The 17,561-nt window shown below is 41.6% G+C and overlaps 1 protein-coding gene across 2 annotated transcripts in view; it reads right to left on the bottom strand.

The window, feature by feature from the left end:
- TRIP11 (thyroid hormone receptor interactor 11) overlaps nucleotides 1-16,906 on the bottom strand; it is a 64,077-nt gene extending 47,171 nt beyond the window's left edge. For both annotated transcript variants that reach the window (XM_037031163.1, XM_037031164.1), the window contains exons 1-4: nucleotides 16,224-16,906; nucleotides 12,378-12,439; nucleotides 7,885-7,995; nucleotides 2,514-2,789 (exon numbers count right to left, since the gene is read on the bottom strand). In XM_037031163.1, coding sequence (XP_036887058.1) covers nucleotides 2,514-2,789; nucleotides 7,885-7,995; nucleotides 12,378-12,439; nucleotides 16,224-16,350 — 576 coding nt within the window. In that variant the 5' untranslated portion in view covers nucleotides 16,351-16,906. The remainder of the gene's footprint in view (nucleotides 1-2,513; nucleotides 2,790-7,884; nucleotides 7,996-12,377; nucleotides 12,440-16,223) is intronic.
- Nucleotides 16,907-17,561: the final 655 nt, after the last annotated feature.

Here is a 17,561-nt window from a genome sequence, read left to right as displayed (position 1 = left end):
CAGAACCTGTTGCTATAAAAATCTGTGGGGGTTGAGGCGGCATGAGAAACTCCCAGACTCACAGGAGAGTTCACTGGGGAAACCCACAGGGTCCTAGAATATACACAAACCCACTCACCCAGAAATCAGCACCAGAAGGGCCAAATTTGCTTGGGGGTAAGGGAGGAAGTGACTGAAAGCTGGCTGAGAGCTGAGCAAATAGCAGTGTTCCCTCTCGGACCCTTCCCCCACATAACAGCGCCACAATGCAGCCACATGGGTTGCCCCAACCTGGGAAATACCTAAGGCTCCGCCCCTTACTAGTAACAGGCACACCAAGACGAAAAAAAATATGGCCCAAATGAAAGAACACATCAAAGCTCCAGAAAAAATACAACTGAGTGATGAAAGATAGGCAACCTATCAAATGCAGAGTTCAAAAGACTGGTAATTTTTTGCTCATAGATGCTCACAGAAATGGTTGAGTATGGTCACAAAATAGAGGAAGGAGTGAAGGCTATGCAAAATGAAATAAAGGAAAATGTACCGGGAATCAACAGTGAAGGGAAGGAAACCAGGACTCAAATCAACGATGTGGAGCAGAAGGAAGAAATAAACATTCAACCAAAACAGAATGAAGAAACAAGAATTCCAAAAAGTGAGGCGAGGCTTAGGAAACTCTGGGACAACTTTAAACATTCTAACATCCAAATCATAGGGGTGGTAGAGGAGAACAGGAAGAGCAAAAAACTGAAAACTTATTTGAAAACATAATGAAGGAGAACTTCCCCAATCTGGCAAAGGATAAAGACTTCCAGGAAGTTCAAGAAGCTCAGAGAGTCCCAAAGAAGGTGGACCCAAGGAGGAACACACCAAGGCACATCATAATTACATTAGCCAAGATTAAAGATAAGGGAAGAATCTTAAGAGCAGCAAAAGAAACGGAGAGCGTTACCTACAAAGGAGTTCCCATAAGTCTATCAGCTGATTTCTCAAAAGAAACCTTGCAGGAAAGGAGGAGCTGGAAAGTAATACTCAAAGTCCTGAAAGGCAAGGACCTCCTGGTGAGAGGGGGTGGGGAATAAACAGAGCAGGGGGAAATAAATGGGAGAAAAAAATGGGACAGCTATAATGGCATAATCAATAAAATGTTAATTTAAAAATAGAATAATATAACATATATTGGAATAGTACATATGAAAGCACCATGTAAATCATAACTTTTATTATGCCATGCTAGAAAATTAAGTTTCCTGAAAGGTTCCGTTTATGTTTTCACCTTTATATCCCAGTACAGGTCTGGGATATAGTAGGCATTCAAGGTACATGTACAAAAAATCCAAAAAATCCATCTCTTCCTTACAAAATCTTACCCCAAACAATGTTTCTTAAAATGTATTCCTCATCAGAATCACCTAAGGTATTTGTTAGTCTGAACATAGTTTCCAATGATCCAAAACAGGCTACAAAACCCTAGTCTCTGAGGAGAGGAAAGGGAATCTACAGTACTATCGAGTGCCCCAGGTCAGTCTTACCCACGCAAAGTTTAAGAACAACTATGTTTTTAGAGATAAGATGGACAGAGCATCCTCTCTAGATTTATTTATTTATTATTTTTTATCCTTACCCGAGGACATGTTTTTCATTGATTTCAGAGAGAGAGGAGGGAGAGAAGGAGAGAGGGAGAGAGACAGAGAGATAACGATGTGAGAGAAACACTGACAGGCCCCCTCCTGTACATGCCCCAACTGGGGATCAAACTCACAACCTAGGGACGTGCCCTGACAGCAACGAGAACCCACAACCTTTTGGTGTACAGGATGGTGCTCCAACCAAATGAACCGCCACCGGGCCAGGGCTTTCTTGATTTATTTTGGGTATTAGGAATGTGTAGCCACTTGGGAAGCAAGGGGATCATTTTAATCAGGAAGATTTCTCCTTTCCACAATTACATTATGCTCACAAAAAGACAGAAAATAATATCTTTACTTATATGCTTTATTTTTCTCTACACTGATGAAATCAAATTCATACAATGTCCCAATTTATTTTGAATCTCATGTCTGTTGACAACCTTAGTAATATAAATAAAATAGCAAGGATGTAATGTTGAATGCATGAGAAACAACATAAAATACTTGAATAAATCTGTAATACCGATGATCAGCTTTTCATTTCACACACAACCAATGCAAACAGGCACCGCAGGCAACACCCGAGAGAGTGGTTTCACATCGCGGGTCCCGGAGCCCTGCTTCTCACCAGCGAGGCCTTGGGGCTCCGGGGCAAGAGGTGCTGGTTCAACCACAGCAACCCCATTTTTACTTTGGAGATTTCTTCTAAATATGTGCAGAAGGGGAAACTGAGGCTGAAGGATGACCTGATTAAAATCCCTTGGAAAGTGACTGGCAGAACCAGAACACAGGTTCCGATTTCCTACCCAGAGTCCTTCCTGACACCAAAAGCTTACGCACAGCACAGCACAGCACTTTCACTCACTCACAGTTTCCAAAAATTCATGAAAAGTTCACTACCTGAGCAACATGTCTCCAATGTCCAACTTCAGATTCAAGTCTGGAAATTTCATTTGACAGTCTGTTTATTTCTTGTTGTGATGAAATTATGTCACCAAAGTCCATGCCATCGTCATGGAAGGCTGAAGCGTGGTGACTGACGCCGTAGCTGAATGAAGAGGCAATGGCTGCTGGCCCGCTGCCAGCTCCTGAGCTTGCGGAATGAGCAGCTGACTGCAGCTTCTGCAGCTGGTCCTGCAGTGCGCTCTGTCTTGCTTTAAGATGACTAATTTCCACCTATATATTAATAACCCACATTTTAGAGAAGGTACTTTAAAAATACGCACACTTTATTTATATTAAGTTTTATTAATATGAAGTTATAATTTCCTCAACATTATCCAATGTTAACTCTATCCATGGTACTCTTTCAACTGAATTCAAGTCTTCTGTTACACAACATACCAACCATGACATTTCTATTTAAAAAACAAACAGAATTACCATAGTTAAAGCATAGATAATGTTTTTAACTAGTATGGATATGAGAAGTTCACTCATATGGTAACTGAAGCAATGAACGAACTTCTCATTAAACATGGGTTTACTATCTTCTACGTATCAGGTAGGACAGGCAATTTCTCAGAGTTCTGTTTGTGATTATCGAACCTGAAATGAGGAGAAAGTGAAAGCTGAGTCAGCCTAACCACTGAAAAGTTTCTTGAGAACATCTCGAGAAAACATCTATTGGAAGAGTGTTACGTAACTGATTACAGCTGGGCTGAGGATTCAAATGCACCCGCATCATGAGTAACTTTGTAGCGATCTACACTGCACAGCCAGAAGGAGGCTTTGAATTTCAGTCTTCTCAGACAACTCAATGACCTGTGGTTATGAGTCTTGTGAGTCTTAGAAGGAAATCACGCATTGGAAAGGCCTTGGCTGTGGCGGCTGTTCAGCAGCAGCCTGAATATGCCTGGGTTGCAGGCTGGGTCCCTGGTTGGGGGTGTGTGAGAGGCAACCAATCAATGTTTGTCTCATATATCGATGTTTCTCTTCCTCCCTTTCTCCTTCCCTTCCCCTCTAAAAAATAAATAAAATCTTAAAAAGAAAGAAAGAAAGAGAGAGAGAGAGAGAGAAAGAGAAAGAGAAAGAGAGAGAGGAAGGAAGGAAGGAAGGAAGGAAGGAAGGAAGGAAGGAAGGAAGGAAGGAAGGAAGGAAGGAAGGGGCAAGCCTTGGCTTTAGCCTCAGCAAAGAGAAGCCAGTGAAAATTTGACTTTACTCAGGGAGAGAACAGTATAAACATTCTAAAACCACAAGCAGTTTGACAAGTCATTGTCCAAAAGAAGTTAAGGACACAGGATTTAACCACAATGCCACAAGCATTCTTACACAAAACAGACATGTAAGCTGGAGAGACCTAAATTAAGCTTTGTAAAATATTTGAGCTGGTCCAAAAGACACCCTGCCACAAGTGAGGAAACTTGGATACTGAAGAGACAAGCCAGCCAGTACTATAGTGTTTCCCCCTGCGTAATGTCAAGCAACTACACAGAAACCAAGCACAACTCTGTCAAACGTCACAACAAACCACCTTTTCACATCAGAGTTCCTTCTCTAATGGAGGTTTCAGCAGCACACAAATTTCATCCACCTCCCATAAATGTCAGGAGGCAAACTGCCTCTTTAGGGAATATGAATATCACCGTGAGGACAGCAAACACATCCAGAAAATAGCAGAACTAACCATCTGCTAAAGCATGTAAATATATTATCTTTCGTTCTAGTAAGTTTCAAAATCCACAACTTCCCAAAGGTAGCTATAATACAAAGAAAGTTCTCTTTACACAATAGACATTTACATCAAGCTGTAAGTTAAAAAACCTAAGCCCTAGTGCCAAAGAGGCATTTCTAAACTTGAATGCGTACTCTGCCTTCCAATATCAATAGTTACGTGGAATATAAATGCCAGCATTTTCCACAGCAGCATTTTCAATAAGAATTTAAGCATCAGAATCGCCAATGGAGTTTTCAGAAAACACCAGCACCAGGGCCGTTTCCCCTACACTGAACCAGAATCCCCTGAGAAACAGGAGCATGTGCACTTTTTCAAAGTGCCACACGATTCAGCTGCAGACCTCGGTGGGGACCACTGCTCCACTGGGTATGCCAGTCGGTTCTGCTCAGCGTGGTCACTGGACTGTCACATGAGTGTGTGCTCCCTGTCCCTGGAAAGCACACAAACTGACACAGTGAGACTCAAACATTTTCAAAGCAATTTAACAAGAGTGATTTTGTATCTCCTGAGTCTTAAAATTAAGAGGTGGGCTTTTAACTTTAATTTAAACTTGTAGTTTTGTTTTTTTACATTCATTTTTTTGCAGTAATTCATTTTTAAAATTTATTTGTTTATCTTTAGAGGGGAAGGGAAGGAGAGACGGAGAGAAATATCAATGTATGGTTGCCTCTCATGAGTCCCCTGCTGGGAACTGGCCTGCAACCCAGGCATGTGCCCTGACTGGGAATCGAATCGCGATCGTGTGGTTCGCAGGCCTGTGCTCAATCCACTGAGCTACACCAGCCAGGGCCATTTTTTGTAGTAATTCATTTTATTTTATGAAATTCCCAACAGACTTAAAATTAAGCTCTTCTTTAAATGTTTGTATTTATCTTTAACATGGTTTGCTTTCATTTTTCATCTTAATATGTCCCTAAAGGAATAAAAATCAGTGTATCTATATTTTAAGAACCTAATTATGAATTTATGGTAGAAATGAACATTTAATTAACAAAATAAAGAACATCCTAATGATCTGGGTAATAATACACGAAATGGTTCAATTCAACAGAACTGTTTACTAAATTCCGGTTATGTGCAGAACATTAAAAGAATTCAACAACAGCATGAAACACACAGACACAGTCTATTTATTAAGGAATCATGATAACATTGGTTATATTGTATTATATCTATTACTGGCACTGCAAAGAAAAGATAAGTCTATTCTAAAATAACCGTTTCTATCAAACTAAAAGGGGAACAATTTATAGAACAGTATAAATAAACTATAAACACTCAATATTCTGTTTTTCCATGGAAAATTAAGTAAATCAAGTAAATGCCAATTCAGTATATATTAACACTTGTTAAAATTAGCAATGATCATGCTGATTTCAAACAATTTTAGGTAAACAGATGAGAAATTAGGTTTCATAAAATGAGAAATTATAAGCAACAGATGCCTAAAGATATTTTATACAAAGATTTTTCTTCTTTTGGAAAGCAGAAATTAAACTCTACAAAGGTTAGTTTATGTAACATAAACAGAATAGAAACCTTAAATTAAAGTGCATTAAACTGCATTGGTAATTATTAACTTCTACAACCTTTCAATGTTTTCATGAATCTACATAAAGCTTGATTTCTTTCCCTTTTTTTAACAGTATGTTTCACTGATTATGCTATTATAGTTGTCCCATCTTTTCCCCCTTTATCCCCCTCCACCCTGTACCCCCTCTTCCCTCCAGCATTCCCTGCCTTAGTTCTTATCCAGGGGTCATACACTTAAGTTCTTTGGCTTCTCTCCACATCTACCAATTATGCTTCTTATTCCCTGTACCACTTTCCCCATGCTCTCCCCTCCCCCTCCCCACTGATAACCCCCCACGTGATCTCCATTTCTGTGATTCTCTTCCTGTTCTAGTTGTTTGCTTAGCTTGTTTTTGGTTTTGTTTTAGGTTCAGTTGTTGATAGTTGTGAGTTTGTCATTTTACTGTTCATATTTTTGATCATCTTATTTTACTTAAATTTCTTTAACATTTCATATAATAAGGGCTTGGTGATGATGAACTCCTTGAACTTGACCTTATCTGAGAAGCACTTTATCTGCCCTTCCACTCTAAATGAAAGCTTTGCTGGATAGAGTAATCTTGAATGTAGGTCCTTGCTTTTCATAACTTCAAATACTTCTTTTTCCAGCCCCTTCTTGCCTGTAAGGTTTCTTTTGAGAAATCAGCTGACAGTCATGGGGAACTCCTTTGTAGGTAACTGTCTCTTTTTCTCTCGCTGCTTTTAAGATTCTCTCCTTGTCTTTAATCTTGGGTAAATTAATGATGATGTTTCTTGGTGTGTTCCTCTTTGGGTCCAACTTTTTTGGACTCTCTGAGCTTCCTGGACTTCCTGGAAGTCTATTTCCTTTACCAGGTTGGGGAAGTTTTCTTTCATTGTTTTTTCAAATAAGTTTTCCATTTCTTGCTTTTCCTCTCCTCCTCTGGCACCCCTAGATTCTGATGTTGGAATGTTTAAAGTTGTCCCAGAGTTTCCTAAGCCTCTACTCACTTTTTTAAATTCTTGCTTCTTCATTCTGTTCTGGTTGAATGTTTATTTCTTCCTTCTGCTCCAAATCATTGATCTAAGTCCCAGTTTCCTTCCTTTCACTTTTGGTTCCCTGTATATTGTTTCATTTCACTTTGCATAGCCTTCACTTCTTCCTTTATTTTGTGAACATACTTAATCATTTCTGTGAGCATCCTGATTACCAGTGTTTTGAACTCTGCTTCTGACAGGTTGGCTATCTCGTTACTTAGTTCTTACTCTGGAGCTTTGATGTGTTCTTTCATTTGGGCCATATTTCTTTGTCTCAGTGTGCCTATTACATTCTAAGGGGTGGAGCCTTAGGTATTCACCAGGGCAGGGCAACCTACATGGCTGCACTGTGGTGCTGTATGTGGGGGAGGGGGTCCGAGAGGAAACAATGTCACTTGCTCAGCTCTCAGCCAGCTTTCAGTAACTTTTCCCACTGCCTGCAAATGAATCAGGCCCTTCTGGTGCTGATTTCTGGGCGGGTGGGCTTATGTACATTCTAGGACCCCACGGATCTCTCCATTGGACTCTCCTGTGAGACTGGCAGTTTCTCCCATCACCACAACCCCTGTAGGTTTTTACAGCCAGAGGTTTGGAAATGTTCTTTTCCCAGCACTGCAACCTGGGTTGTGCTGTCTGCCTCCATCCCCAGTTATTCCCCCCAGTTTATCCACAGGCAAATGTGGGACCTTCTGGGTCCACCAGCCATCACCTTGCTGGGCCTCCCCCGCCCCCACCTCAGCTGCTTACCTCCACCCTTCCTACCAGTCTGGATGAATGTTTCTTCTTTAACTTCTTGGCTGTCGGACTTCCATACAGTTCAATTTTGTGGCAGTTCTGATTGGGTTTTTTTTGTTTTTAAATTGGTTGTTATCCTTCCTTTGGTTGTGTAAGGAAGTGAAGTGCATCTACCTATGCCTCCATCTTGGCCAGAAGCCTAAATAGAGCTTGAATTCTATTATACCTCTTAAAAAACTGCCTAAATACCTGAGTGTAAAACAAGCACAGAGTGACTGTTGTGACCTTTACCTCTTTTTGCTGTAGTTGATTTCGGTAATTTGCTGACTGATGCTTTATTTGAAGTTCTGAAGCTTCAAGCTTCTCCTCCAGATCAGTACAAAGTTTCTTAAGTCGTTCATTCTAGAAGCAAAGAAAAAAGTACTTTCAACAAAAAGACTAAAACATAAAACATGTAATAGTTATATGCATGGAATTATGAAAAACATTGCTTCATACAAAAAAAGATGTAAAATACAGGCCTGACAAAATTCTGGCCTTCAAAATACACTTTTAATTAAAGTCACTGGTGTAATAAGCATGTTTATAGAGATTATGCATAATTCTGAACCAAAGTCTAAAAAAAGACAACTTCCTCACTTCGATTTTTCACTGAGAAAAAGCCACTGATCAGTGTTTCCCCACCTTTGCGTGCCCAGTGTCTAGCACAGAGGCAGTAAATGTCTGGTGAATGAACGAACTTGATTACACGCTTTAACTTTTGTCCCCAAACAGAATTTTTTAAAAGAACTGTCTCTTAAAAAGCTTTTGGCTTAAGTACAGGCAGGAGGCCAAAGACTTGTGCCCCTCGTCTCCCTGACCCCAGAGGCCCCGAGGCCCCTCCACACGAGCCAATGTATAAACTACTTGGTTTGTAAAACTACAGTAAGAAGCACACAAAATATTCTAAGAATACTTTAATCAATCAGATATACAGTCCTCTGTTTAAAGATGTTGACCTATGTGAAAAAAGTAAACTTTACGTACTTACACATAAAACCACCCTATCACCATGATGTGAGTGCTGAAAGAGTAAGTAGTACATATGGAGCACGAGAAACGGGGCACTAAAACTTCCTGCAAAAAGGAATCTATAGATGATCACAGATAACAGCTTACTGAGAATTCTGCTGATACAGTATCTCTCCAAACAGTTAAATAATGGTAACTGAGAATACGGAAACTGACGGTGGGAAAGAAAGCCGCTGATAAAGGTCGCATGTTTTCTTCTTAAATTCCAGGAATTTTTCTATTGATGGATGTAAAAAACTATGATTCAGGAAGATTATATGAATTCCTAGAGAAAATCAGCGGAGTAAATTAATGGAAAAATTCCAACATACGCAAATCTTACTTTGGGAGCCTATCTCCAGAAATCTAACACAGATCTTGGTTACCTAAAAGAAATATTAGTAAGAAACAGGACCGATGTTCACACAACTAATTCCTTTCTATTCTATTGGCTGCTTTTACATGATTTTCGGTTAACAAGAAAAACACCATGCATAACTGAAGCGATGCAATATGGTGAAGTCAAAACCTACCCATAAAAATCCACTCTAAGCTTTTAAAATAAGATACCTATGGCTTCTTTTTAACCACGATTAATGACTAGAATTAAAGACTTCCAACTTGCCAATACCTAATTGGTTGCCTCCCCTCATCTCCTCAGCTCTGTGAGTCAGCAAGGTTGAGAAAGGACATGAAAGACAGTTCCTTCTCAAGTGGCTGACCCATAACATAGCGGAGCTGTTATGGGCCACTTTCTACTACGTAAAATATGGAGCAGAGGGGGCTGGTCTGGAAGGAGAAGGGAGTAAACACCCAGAAAGAAGAGCAGAGAGGAGCAGTAATGAGAGAGGAAGATTCCTGAGGGCCTCCAGTTCTGGGTGCAGCCCCTCCTAAAAACCGGATATAATTCCTCGCTTGGGATCCATGAAATGCTCACATCCTTCAATTATTCCATCCTGCTTAACCCCTGTTATACCATCAAGGTCTACAGGAACGAATTTTAGCTTGTGAGTTTCTTTTTTGAGTAGCCCTAACTATCTAAAAGGACTGATATTCATAACTTCTCTCTGGTTTCTCTTCAACTGTATAAATCTTTCACCTTTTTAAAAAGATAAAAGGTCTCTGGAGATATCATCTTTGTAGTTTTTGTGTGGGTTTTTTTTCCCTTCATTGAACACAGCTGAAAATTTAGATTTTTCATTTTTCAACAAACAGGGGAAAACAGGAAAATATCAAACGATTACTACACAACTAAGAAGATCTAGGCACAGGGATAGCAAACAGCGCTCCAGAGCCTAACGGCTGTGGTGAACCCAAGTGTGGAAGCAAAACCACAGCCAGGCCTTCAAATAACAACGCCCCGGGAAGTTTTCCCAAACTCGAGAACTGATGGTGAGCAACACACTGCTAAGACCAAAAAGGAAACACAGTGTTCTCGTCATAAGAAAAGACTTTATCTCACGGCATTTTCTGACAAGGACCTGAACCTTCTCCACTGCGCTAGGTGGGTAAGCGACAGCCTCTTCCACCGTGAGCACCTGCGCACTCCTTTGACACCTTCACACCTGGCCGAACGCTGCAGACAGGTGATCGGGAGGGAAGGGGCAACACGAAAATGAACAGAAAATCAGAGGACCAATCACTTAAGTCGGTGTTTCTAAATCTAAGAATAAAAATGCTTTCTAGTTATGGAGCAAAGACAACAAGCCTCTTCGACAAAATCATGAGCCATTAGAGTTTTCAAAAGCACGGGTTTAACGACACAAACAAAGGAAAAGAACAGGAAGTAATGGCAAGCTACAGCCTATCAGGAATGTAAGTGAACCTAGAACCAGTATTTACAAGGTAAGATACACCCCAGTTCAGGCCTGAGAATTAATAAGTAGTAAACCGCATTCAAAGAACCTTGCCTATTTTGAGTATGTTTTTAAAACCAGAAACATAAAGAATAAAAATGGGTGGGTTTGCTACATGTAAGTTCTTAATAAAATGTCTAATAAAGTTTTTCACTACAACTTTATTCTTCCATTAATTACTTTTATAATCATTGATATCAAAAAACTAAAAGAGCCCACTGGATCCAAACAGCACATGTAATAACTATTTTTCTTGGCAAAGAGGGTTTAATATACTCAGATTGGTTGCAGTTACTTGCAACTAAAGAAACCTAGTTAATTCAGTCACCTTCAAATATTAACATCTGTGTGCAGGTCTAATTTCCTGAGGAATACACAGCGCCCTCTGTCTTCTCTAAAACCTTCTCAATAGAATGTTATGTTGTGCTTCCTGACAGCTTCAGTCACACCTTCACTTTACTCTCTCATTGCTCAGTCACATAAGGCCTTAGGGTGTGAAATGCTTACCTGCTGACTTAAGGCAAGAATCACCTTTACATAAAGCCCTTAGGATGTCCAATAGTCTGTGTTCCTCTAGTAAACAAGTAGCTACCATTACTTTGAATAAGCAGCAAATGTGGAAGCTGGCTTTCCTTTGGGGACGTGTTATACTAAAAATACGTATTTCTAAACACTGCAATCGCACTTGGCATGCAGTCCAGTGACAGCGCTACGAGAGACCAGACCTGAGATCAAAGAGGGACAGAGGGTTTCCACCTTCCTTCTCAAGCCCAAAGCAGGCTAACCGTACTTACTGCCACCCACTGAATGTACGCTGGCAAACGCACCCAAATTAATGCCACCACACGCCTCGGACACAATTTTTCTTGGTGGGCCTGTAGTAACGACTTCTCTAGGGACTACAGGGACAATTTCCCACCTCAGCCTCACAAAAAAAGAAGCTCTTCGTTCATCTGTCACCAAGGCACCTATTTATCAGGTAATTACAGCCATGGTCTCTTAAGTGCCACCAAAAACCGCCACCTTCTTTCTACTGAGGCGGACCACTACCATAATTCCTCTTGGGAGGTCCCTCTGCTTTCAAATTCCACAATCTCATCCTGGTAATCTAGACCAGAGCTTAAAAATGCTTCTTGTAAGTATTTTCTTACATTTAAATTCAATTTTCTCTTTATGGGCTTACCACAGTTCTCTAAGAGTATCTTTTGCTGGCCTCCTGTTAAGTGTCCCCTCACTGCTCTCACCAGAAGACCACCGTAAACCACTGAGTCTAGTACTTTACAGTGGATCCCACGTTAAGTCCTTCTGAGTCTTTACGGCCTTCCTTTGAACCCTTTCCAAGTTTTCCTCAACCCTATTAAGTACAATGTTCAAAACTAGTCACCATGAGGCACTGAATAATAATGAAGAAGATGAGAAAATTAATTTGCTATTCCGATATTATTAGCTTCTTTGTATATAAATATCACATTTTTTTAATGTTAGGGGGTTAAAAAGCTATAGATTAACAGAATTGCATTCTTCAAATTGTACTTCAATAAAGGTGGTACTGCAATTTTGCAACACTGTTAAAACAGAGTAAATCCTAGATAATGATAAATTATTGCCACTATTATTTCTATATTTGGCAGTTCCCCACTTCCAGCATGCAGAAGCAGAGATGGGATATCAAACAGCAAAGTCAAGTAACATATAAATATACCCTTCATCCAAAGGAAGATGAGAATGCTTAAAAAAGTTTATATTAAAAGAGCAAGATATAAAGAGTGGTAAGCAGTGAGTGCATTAAAAAGAGAAGACCAAAATAAAGCATAAGTAACTTTCATGGCTCAGAAAAAGAAAAATCTAAGTTTAATAACAGTCTTTAATTTTCCTTACCTCTGATCGCAAGATTGTAACAGTGGCTTCAATTTCCTTTCTTATAGAATTAGGTAATTTTGCTACAAAAGAAATAGCAGCACATATTGAATATGTGATCAACACCATATAAATTAATAAACAGGCATTTTAAGGGAAATATATTTCACTGAGCTTTAAAGAGAATGGCATGCTGACCTTCGAACATATCAAAAGCTAAATATCACTTGATTTTATCACAGCTTTCTACTGCCACAAATGTGCTGTTGTGATCAAGAGCATTCTCGTTGTCTATCTTCTACACTGGGGTGTATATCTTTATCCCTTGGAAGTGTTCATTAATATTTGGGAAGTTAAGTTTTACAAAGTAAATCTCTCTGTTTAGATGAAATTTATGCAAGTGGGTTTAAGCCCTTATTTCTAACGTCTTCTGCTCCCAGTACTATCAAATAATTAATGACCTATAAACAAAGAATAAAAATACACTAAAAGAACACCTATTTCAAACAACACAGACACAATTCATTTAAAATGGGAAAAACAGTGTGGGTTTGTACATCTTCGTTTAAAAGAGGAGTCGGAAGTCAGCGGCGGCAAAATGGCACCACTGACACTGCCAGAAAAACCATCATCCCCAAGAGGTTTTCCCTTAGTACTAGTATTCTTCATTACTCAGCACTTTTAAAAGATTTTATTTATTTATTTTTAGAGGGAAGGGAAGGGAAGGAGAAAAATATCAAAGTGTGGTTGACTCTCACATGGCACCCACTGAGGACCTGGCCTGCAACCCAGGCATGTGCCCTGACTGGGAATCGAACCAGAGACCCTTTGGTTCACAGCCCATGCTCAATCCACTGAGCTACACCAGCCAGGGCACTCATAGCTCTTTAATATTATAAAAATATATAAATAGAAAGAAAATACAAGTGGCATTCAACAAAAGAGACAAACCTACCCTTCTTGTTTTGAAAATCACCAGGTGGGGCTGCTTCTGTGATTGCTTATACATCTTGCTTAAAGCTTTGACAGACTAATTGCTACTCCAAAGAGAGCAAATTACAGTCTAATCTGTTCAGGGAGGTAATTATAGAAGCAGCAATTGTTTCAGAGGGGGATAAAAATGGTTAATGCAGACCTCCTTCTCTCACCCCCCCCTCCCCCCGCAAAAAACCCTGGCTTTTTAAGAATAAAAGGGAGATGTATACAGAACAAAAAAAGTCTTCCTCCATGAAAGAAAACAGAACGACAGCTGCCGGTGATTAACACTTACTACTCGCTAGGCCCAGTGCTGGGCATTTTCCACTCACAGTTTTACTTAATCCTCCCGACCTCCTGATAGGTCTGGGTACCCCTATTTAACAGGCAAGGAAACCCTGCCTGTTAGAGGTTAAGAATTTCATAAATGGCCAAAGATCCCACAATTTGCAATGCATGGAAGCAGAATTTCAACCCATGTTTGACTTCAAATCTCAGCTCCCTAACTTTGAATAAATCAGCACGGTGTTAGTTTGGCAGACCAGCAACTTTCTGATATTGCCTATATGTAAACAGCCATGCCAACAGTGCTATTTTGGAACTAGTATCTTGTTCACTGGTGACACTGAATACACACTCAATAAATACTTGTTGTATGAATAAATGAACTATACTCTGACCCTGTTTTTAAATTATTTATAGACTCAATAAATTAATTAGGTGTTAAACAAGTCTCCTTTTAATACAAAGGAAAACAAAAGCACTAAGCAACTTTGCAGATTTTCAGTCGCTGACAATTTTTACTGAGCACCTACTATGTACCAGGAAACATGCCACACACTGGTAATATAAGAATAAATAAAATACAGTACCTTGGCATCAAGGAAAGAAATAAACTATAACTCAACATGGTAAGTGCTGGCAGAGAGAGTTCCACAAAGTTCTGTTAGAACACAGATCCCCTGCAATCAATTCAACCTGCCATGGAGTCAGAATGGCTTCACTAACTACCTGACATGTGAGCAGGGTCACACAGGAAAAATATTCTTTTCTAGGCAAAGAAGGACAGAGGAGGAAGTCGGAAAAAAAGGGCTTCCCATGCAGCGGCTTGAAGCTGCGCAGGCACACAAAGTCCCATGAGGCCTAAGCATGCATGTGTATATTACGTGCTTACATTGGGCACCTGGAAGAGAAGGGGAGGGAACTAACTTACCTTTCCAGAGGTAAGACTGGAAAAGGTGAGTTGAACCCAGCTGGATAGCTCCTTTGCTCTTCCAAAACTAAGAGGTCTGAATTTTATCCCATAATAACAGGGTAAAGAGATTCTAAACCACATTAGTTTTTGGAAGAGTAACTGGCACCACAACAGAAAATGGAGTGGAGTGGGGATGGCAGGATGGAAACAGAAACAGTGTGTGGGGAAAATAATGGGGCTATGAACTTCCTTAGTCAGGAAGCAGGAATAATAAAGGAAAGTACGAATAAAAGAAAATTTTGGCACAGGATGAACCAGATTTGGTGACCAACTGGAAGAGATGAAAAAGAGACAAAGCAAAGATGAAAAAGATTTCTACTTTCAGAGACTGATAAATGGCAAAACCATTAGCACTGAAAATGCAGGAATATATTTGGTGGAAAGAACAAAATGAATTCCACCTTAAAAGCCTGCAGGACACTCAGCATGTTTTTTGTGTAGGGTCAAAGGATGGGGCAACTGTTTTCCCTTTGCAGGAGCCAAAAGAGGATTGGTCACTTCCCGTGGTATCCAGCCCTTTTCTGCCTCTGACTGCCCTCACACACATGACCCTCTCCTTCCCATTCCCAACCTTCCCCACCTGAGGTACCTCCCACCCAGGGGTGCTCTTGTCAGTAAAATGGGTTGAGGCAGCTCCCCAATTTTCCTCCCCTCTAAATGGACCCCACAGAAATTCTAAGTGCAAATACTATCTTCTTATCAAACTAACTTTACTTCAGCCAAATAAAAATGAAGGTTCAGTTAAATGAGGATTTTAAAAATTAAACCAGAATGCTAATTAATGTGTAAAGAAAAAACTGTCAAAGGAACTGCTCTCATCCATAAGACCCGCCCACTACCCCTCTGGAAGCAAATCTAGATTGAAATGAAAGGTCTCTTTTGATATAAACACTATTTGCTGAAAGAAATAGTACTAGTTCAGAAAGTCAAAACAATAATTCCCTATCGATTACCATGTAACTCCGGATCACTCCTCATTAGTGATTAGTCTTCATTAGTAAAACAAAATGAAGACTTCAAAAATGAGTGAAGGGTGCTAAGGACACGCAAGAACAAAGTATCTCCCCTGTTTTACTTGGGCAATATGCAACTGGGGAGAAAAACACATTTTCAGTTGGAACGCTGTCACCAGAATAAGCAAAAATATAAAAAACATAGTTGTGTTACCCCACAGTATATTCAAATCGGACAGGGTAAACGATACTAAATAACTTATCAGTTACCGCAATTGTTACATAAATCGAAGGCGAAAGTGACTATGTGTCGCACACAAACCACTTTTTTTAACTGTCAGTATAAAGAGTATCAAAATGAGTTCCGCCCCCAAGTTCAGGGCAAAGTGATCGGTAGGCGTGGATAAACCAAACAAAAATAAACTCGGCTCAATGTCGGAGCAGTTTCGCTCCGCTCGGAGAGATCCAGAGGATTTAAAGGGAGAACTCTTCTCCCGGCGCCGGCGGTGTCTCATCAGAGAAAATCGGCGAGGAAGAGGCAAAAAAAAAAAGTGTAAAGAAAAAGAAAAGGGCGGAGAGACACTCCTCCGCCACCCGTCCACGTCTCCTGACGGATGGACGTGGGGACCAAACGGACGCTCCCAGGGTCCCAGAAAAGCCCTCCCCCATCACTCCAGCTGTTACCTTCTACTTCCTCCGCTTCTTCCATCAGCATATCCTTGGTAAAATTTGAAATCTGGCCAGTGAGGGAAGCCAGGCTGCCCCCTACATGGCCCAAGCCGGAGCCGAGGCTCCCAAGCCAGGACGACATCGCTGCGGGTTAGAGAACGACCTGGTCCGCTCCGAGAAAAGCGTCCAGCACCGTCGGACGACCCCGCCAAGTGTCCTCGAAAGGCTGCCTTCGCTCCAAAATCTACACACTCAGGATTCGACAGCACAATGTGGGGTTCCTAGGCAACGCCGGCTACGGGGGCGCCCACCAACGTCCGGCTCCGCACGCGAACGCGGAGGCCAGGCCGGACACTTCCCCGTGGGCCCGCCCCCTGCGGCACAGTCTCCTCCGCGGGGTTTCTGCTCCTCCCACGACTTCCCACCGTCCGGGCTGGGCCACTTCTTCTTCTGGCTCAGTGACTTTCCCTAGTTCTGTGGGCAAGTCCTGCCAACTCGACGCCGGCCACCATGACACCCACTAGCAACGCGGCAGCGGACCATAGAGAGGACCCGGTGGCATAGAAGGGCCGCGCGGAGCCGGCGGACGTGTCCTGGGCGCAAGGGAGCGTGGGATCGCGGAGGACCGAGTGCGGCCGGCAGGGGTCGCCGCTCGCCGCGGAGGTCGAGGTCGACCTCCAGCTCGCCCGCCGGCTCTGCCTGCGGGACTGGCCGCTGGAGCCCGCGGCGAAGCGGTCCTGTCAGCGGGCGGTAGTTGTGTGTAAGGCAGAGCCGAGCCTCAGTGTGTGCGCCCCTGAAGCCGGCGCTGTGCTGGTCAACCCTGAGTGTTTTAATTGCGACACCCGCGGAGGCAATGGTGCGAGGGGACACGGTGGGTCGCTCCAGCGCGCGAGGAGCGAGGAACGCAGGTTACTGTATCCAGCCACTCCTGCAGTACTGCTATGCCCCGGGCCAGCCCCGCGACAGGTGCTGGAGATGCACAGAAAGGATGGATTGCAAGTTCAAGCGTCAAGGCATGCAACACACACTATGGGTTACCTTTTATAGGAGAAATTTTCTCTCGTGGCTTTCCAACTCAAGGTTGAAACCTTGCCTTCCTGGATATAAGAAGACCTTTATCCTTGAAGCCAGTTTAGCCAATGAAGTTAAAAACACAGACCACCCTCTCCCCCAAATAACTCATTAGAGGATAACACGGCAATTTAATACGGAAAAAAAAAAAAACAACCCACCGCTATTCTAATGGAAACTTGCCTATTGCTCCGGAAAAGGGACGGGAACTGAGGCCGGTCTGCCTTGGCATGGTCTGGAATGTGTGGGTTCTTGACTTTGTGTAGGAAAGATTTCATTGGT

The sequence above is a fragment of the Sturnira hondurensis genome, unplaced genomic scaffold, assembly GCF_014824575.4.
Source record: "Sturnira hondurensis isolate 20B ecotype Veracruz unplaced genomic scaffold, ASM1482457v3 Scaffold0021143, whole genome shotgun sequence".
NCBI classification, from domain to species: Eukaryota; Metazoa; Chordata; class Mammalia; order Chiroptera; family Phyllostomidae; genus Sturnira; species Sturnira hondurensis.
Note: the sequence above shows the minus strand (reverse complement) of the source record. Positions and strands in the feature narration are given on the sequence as shown.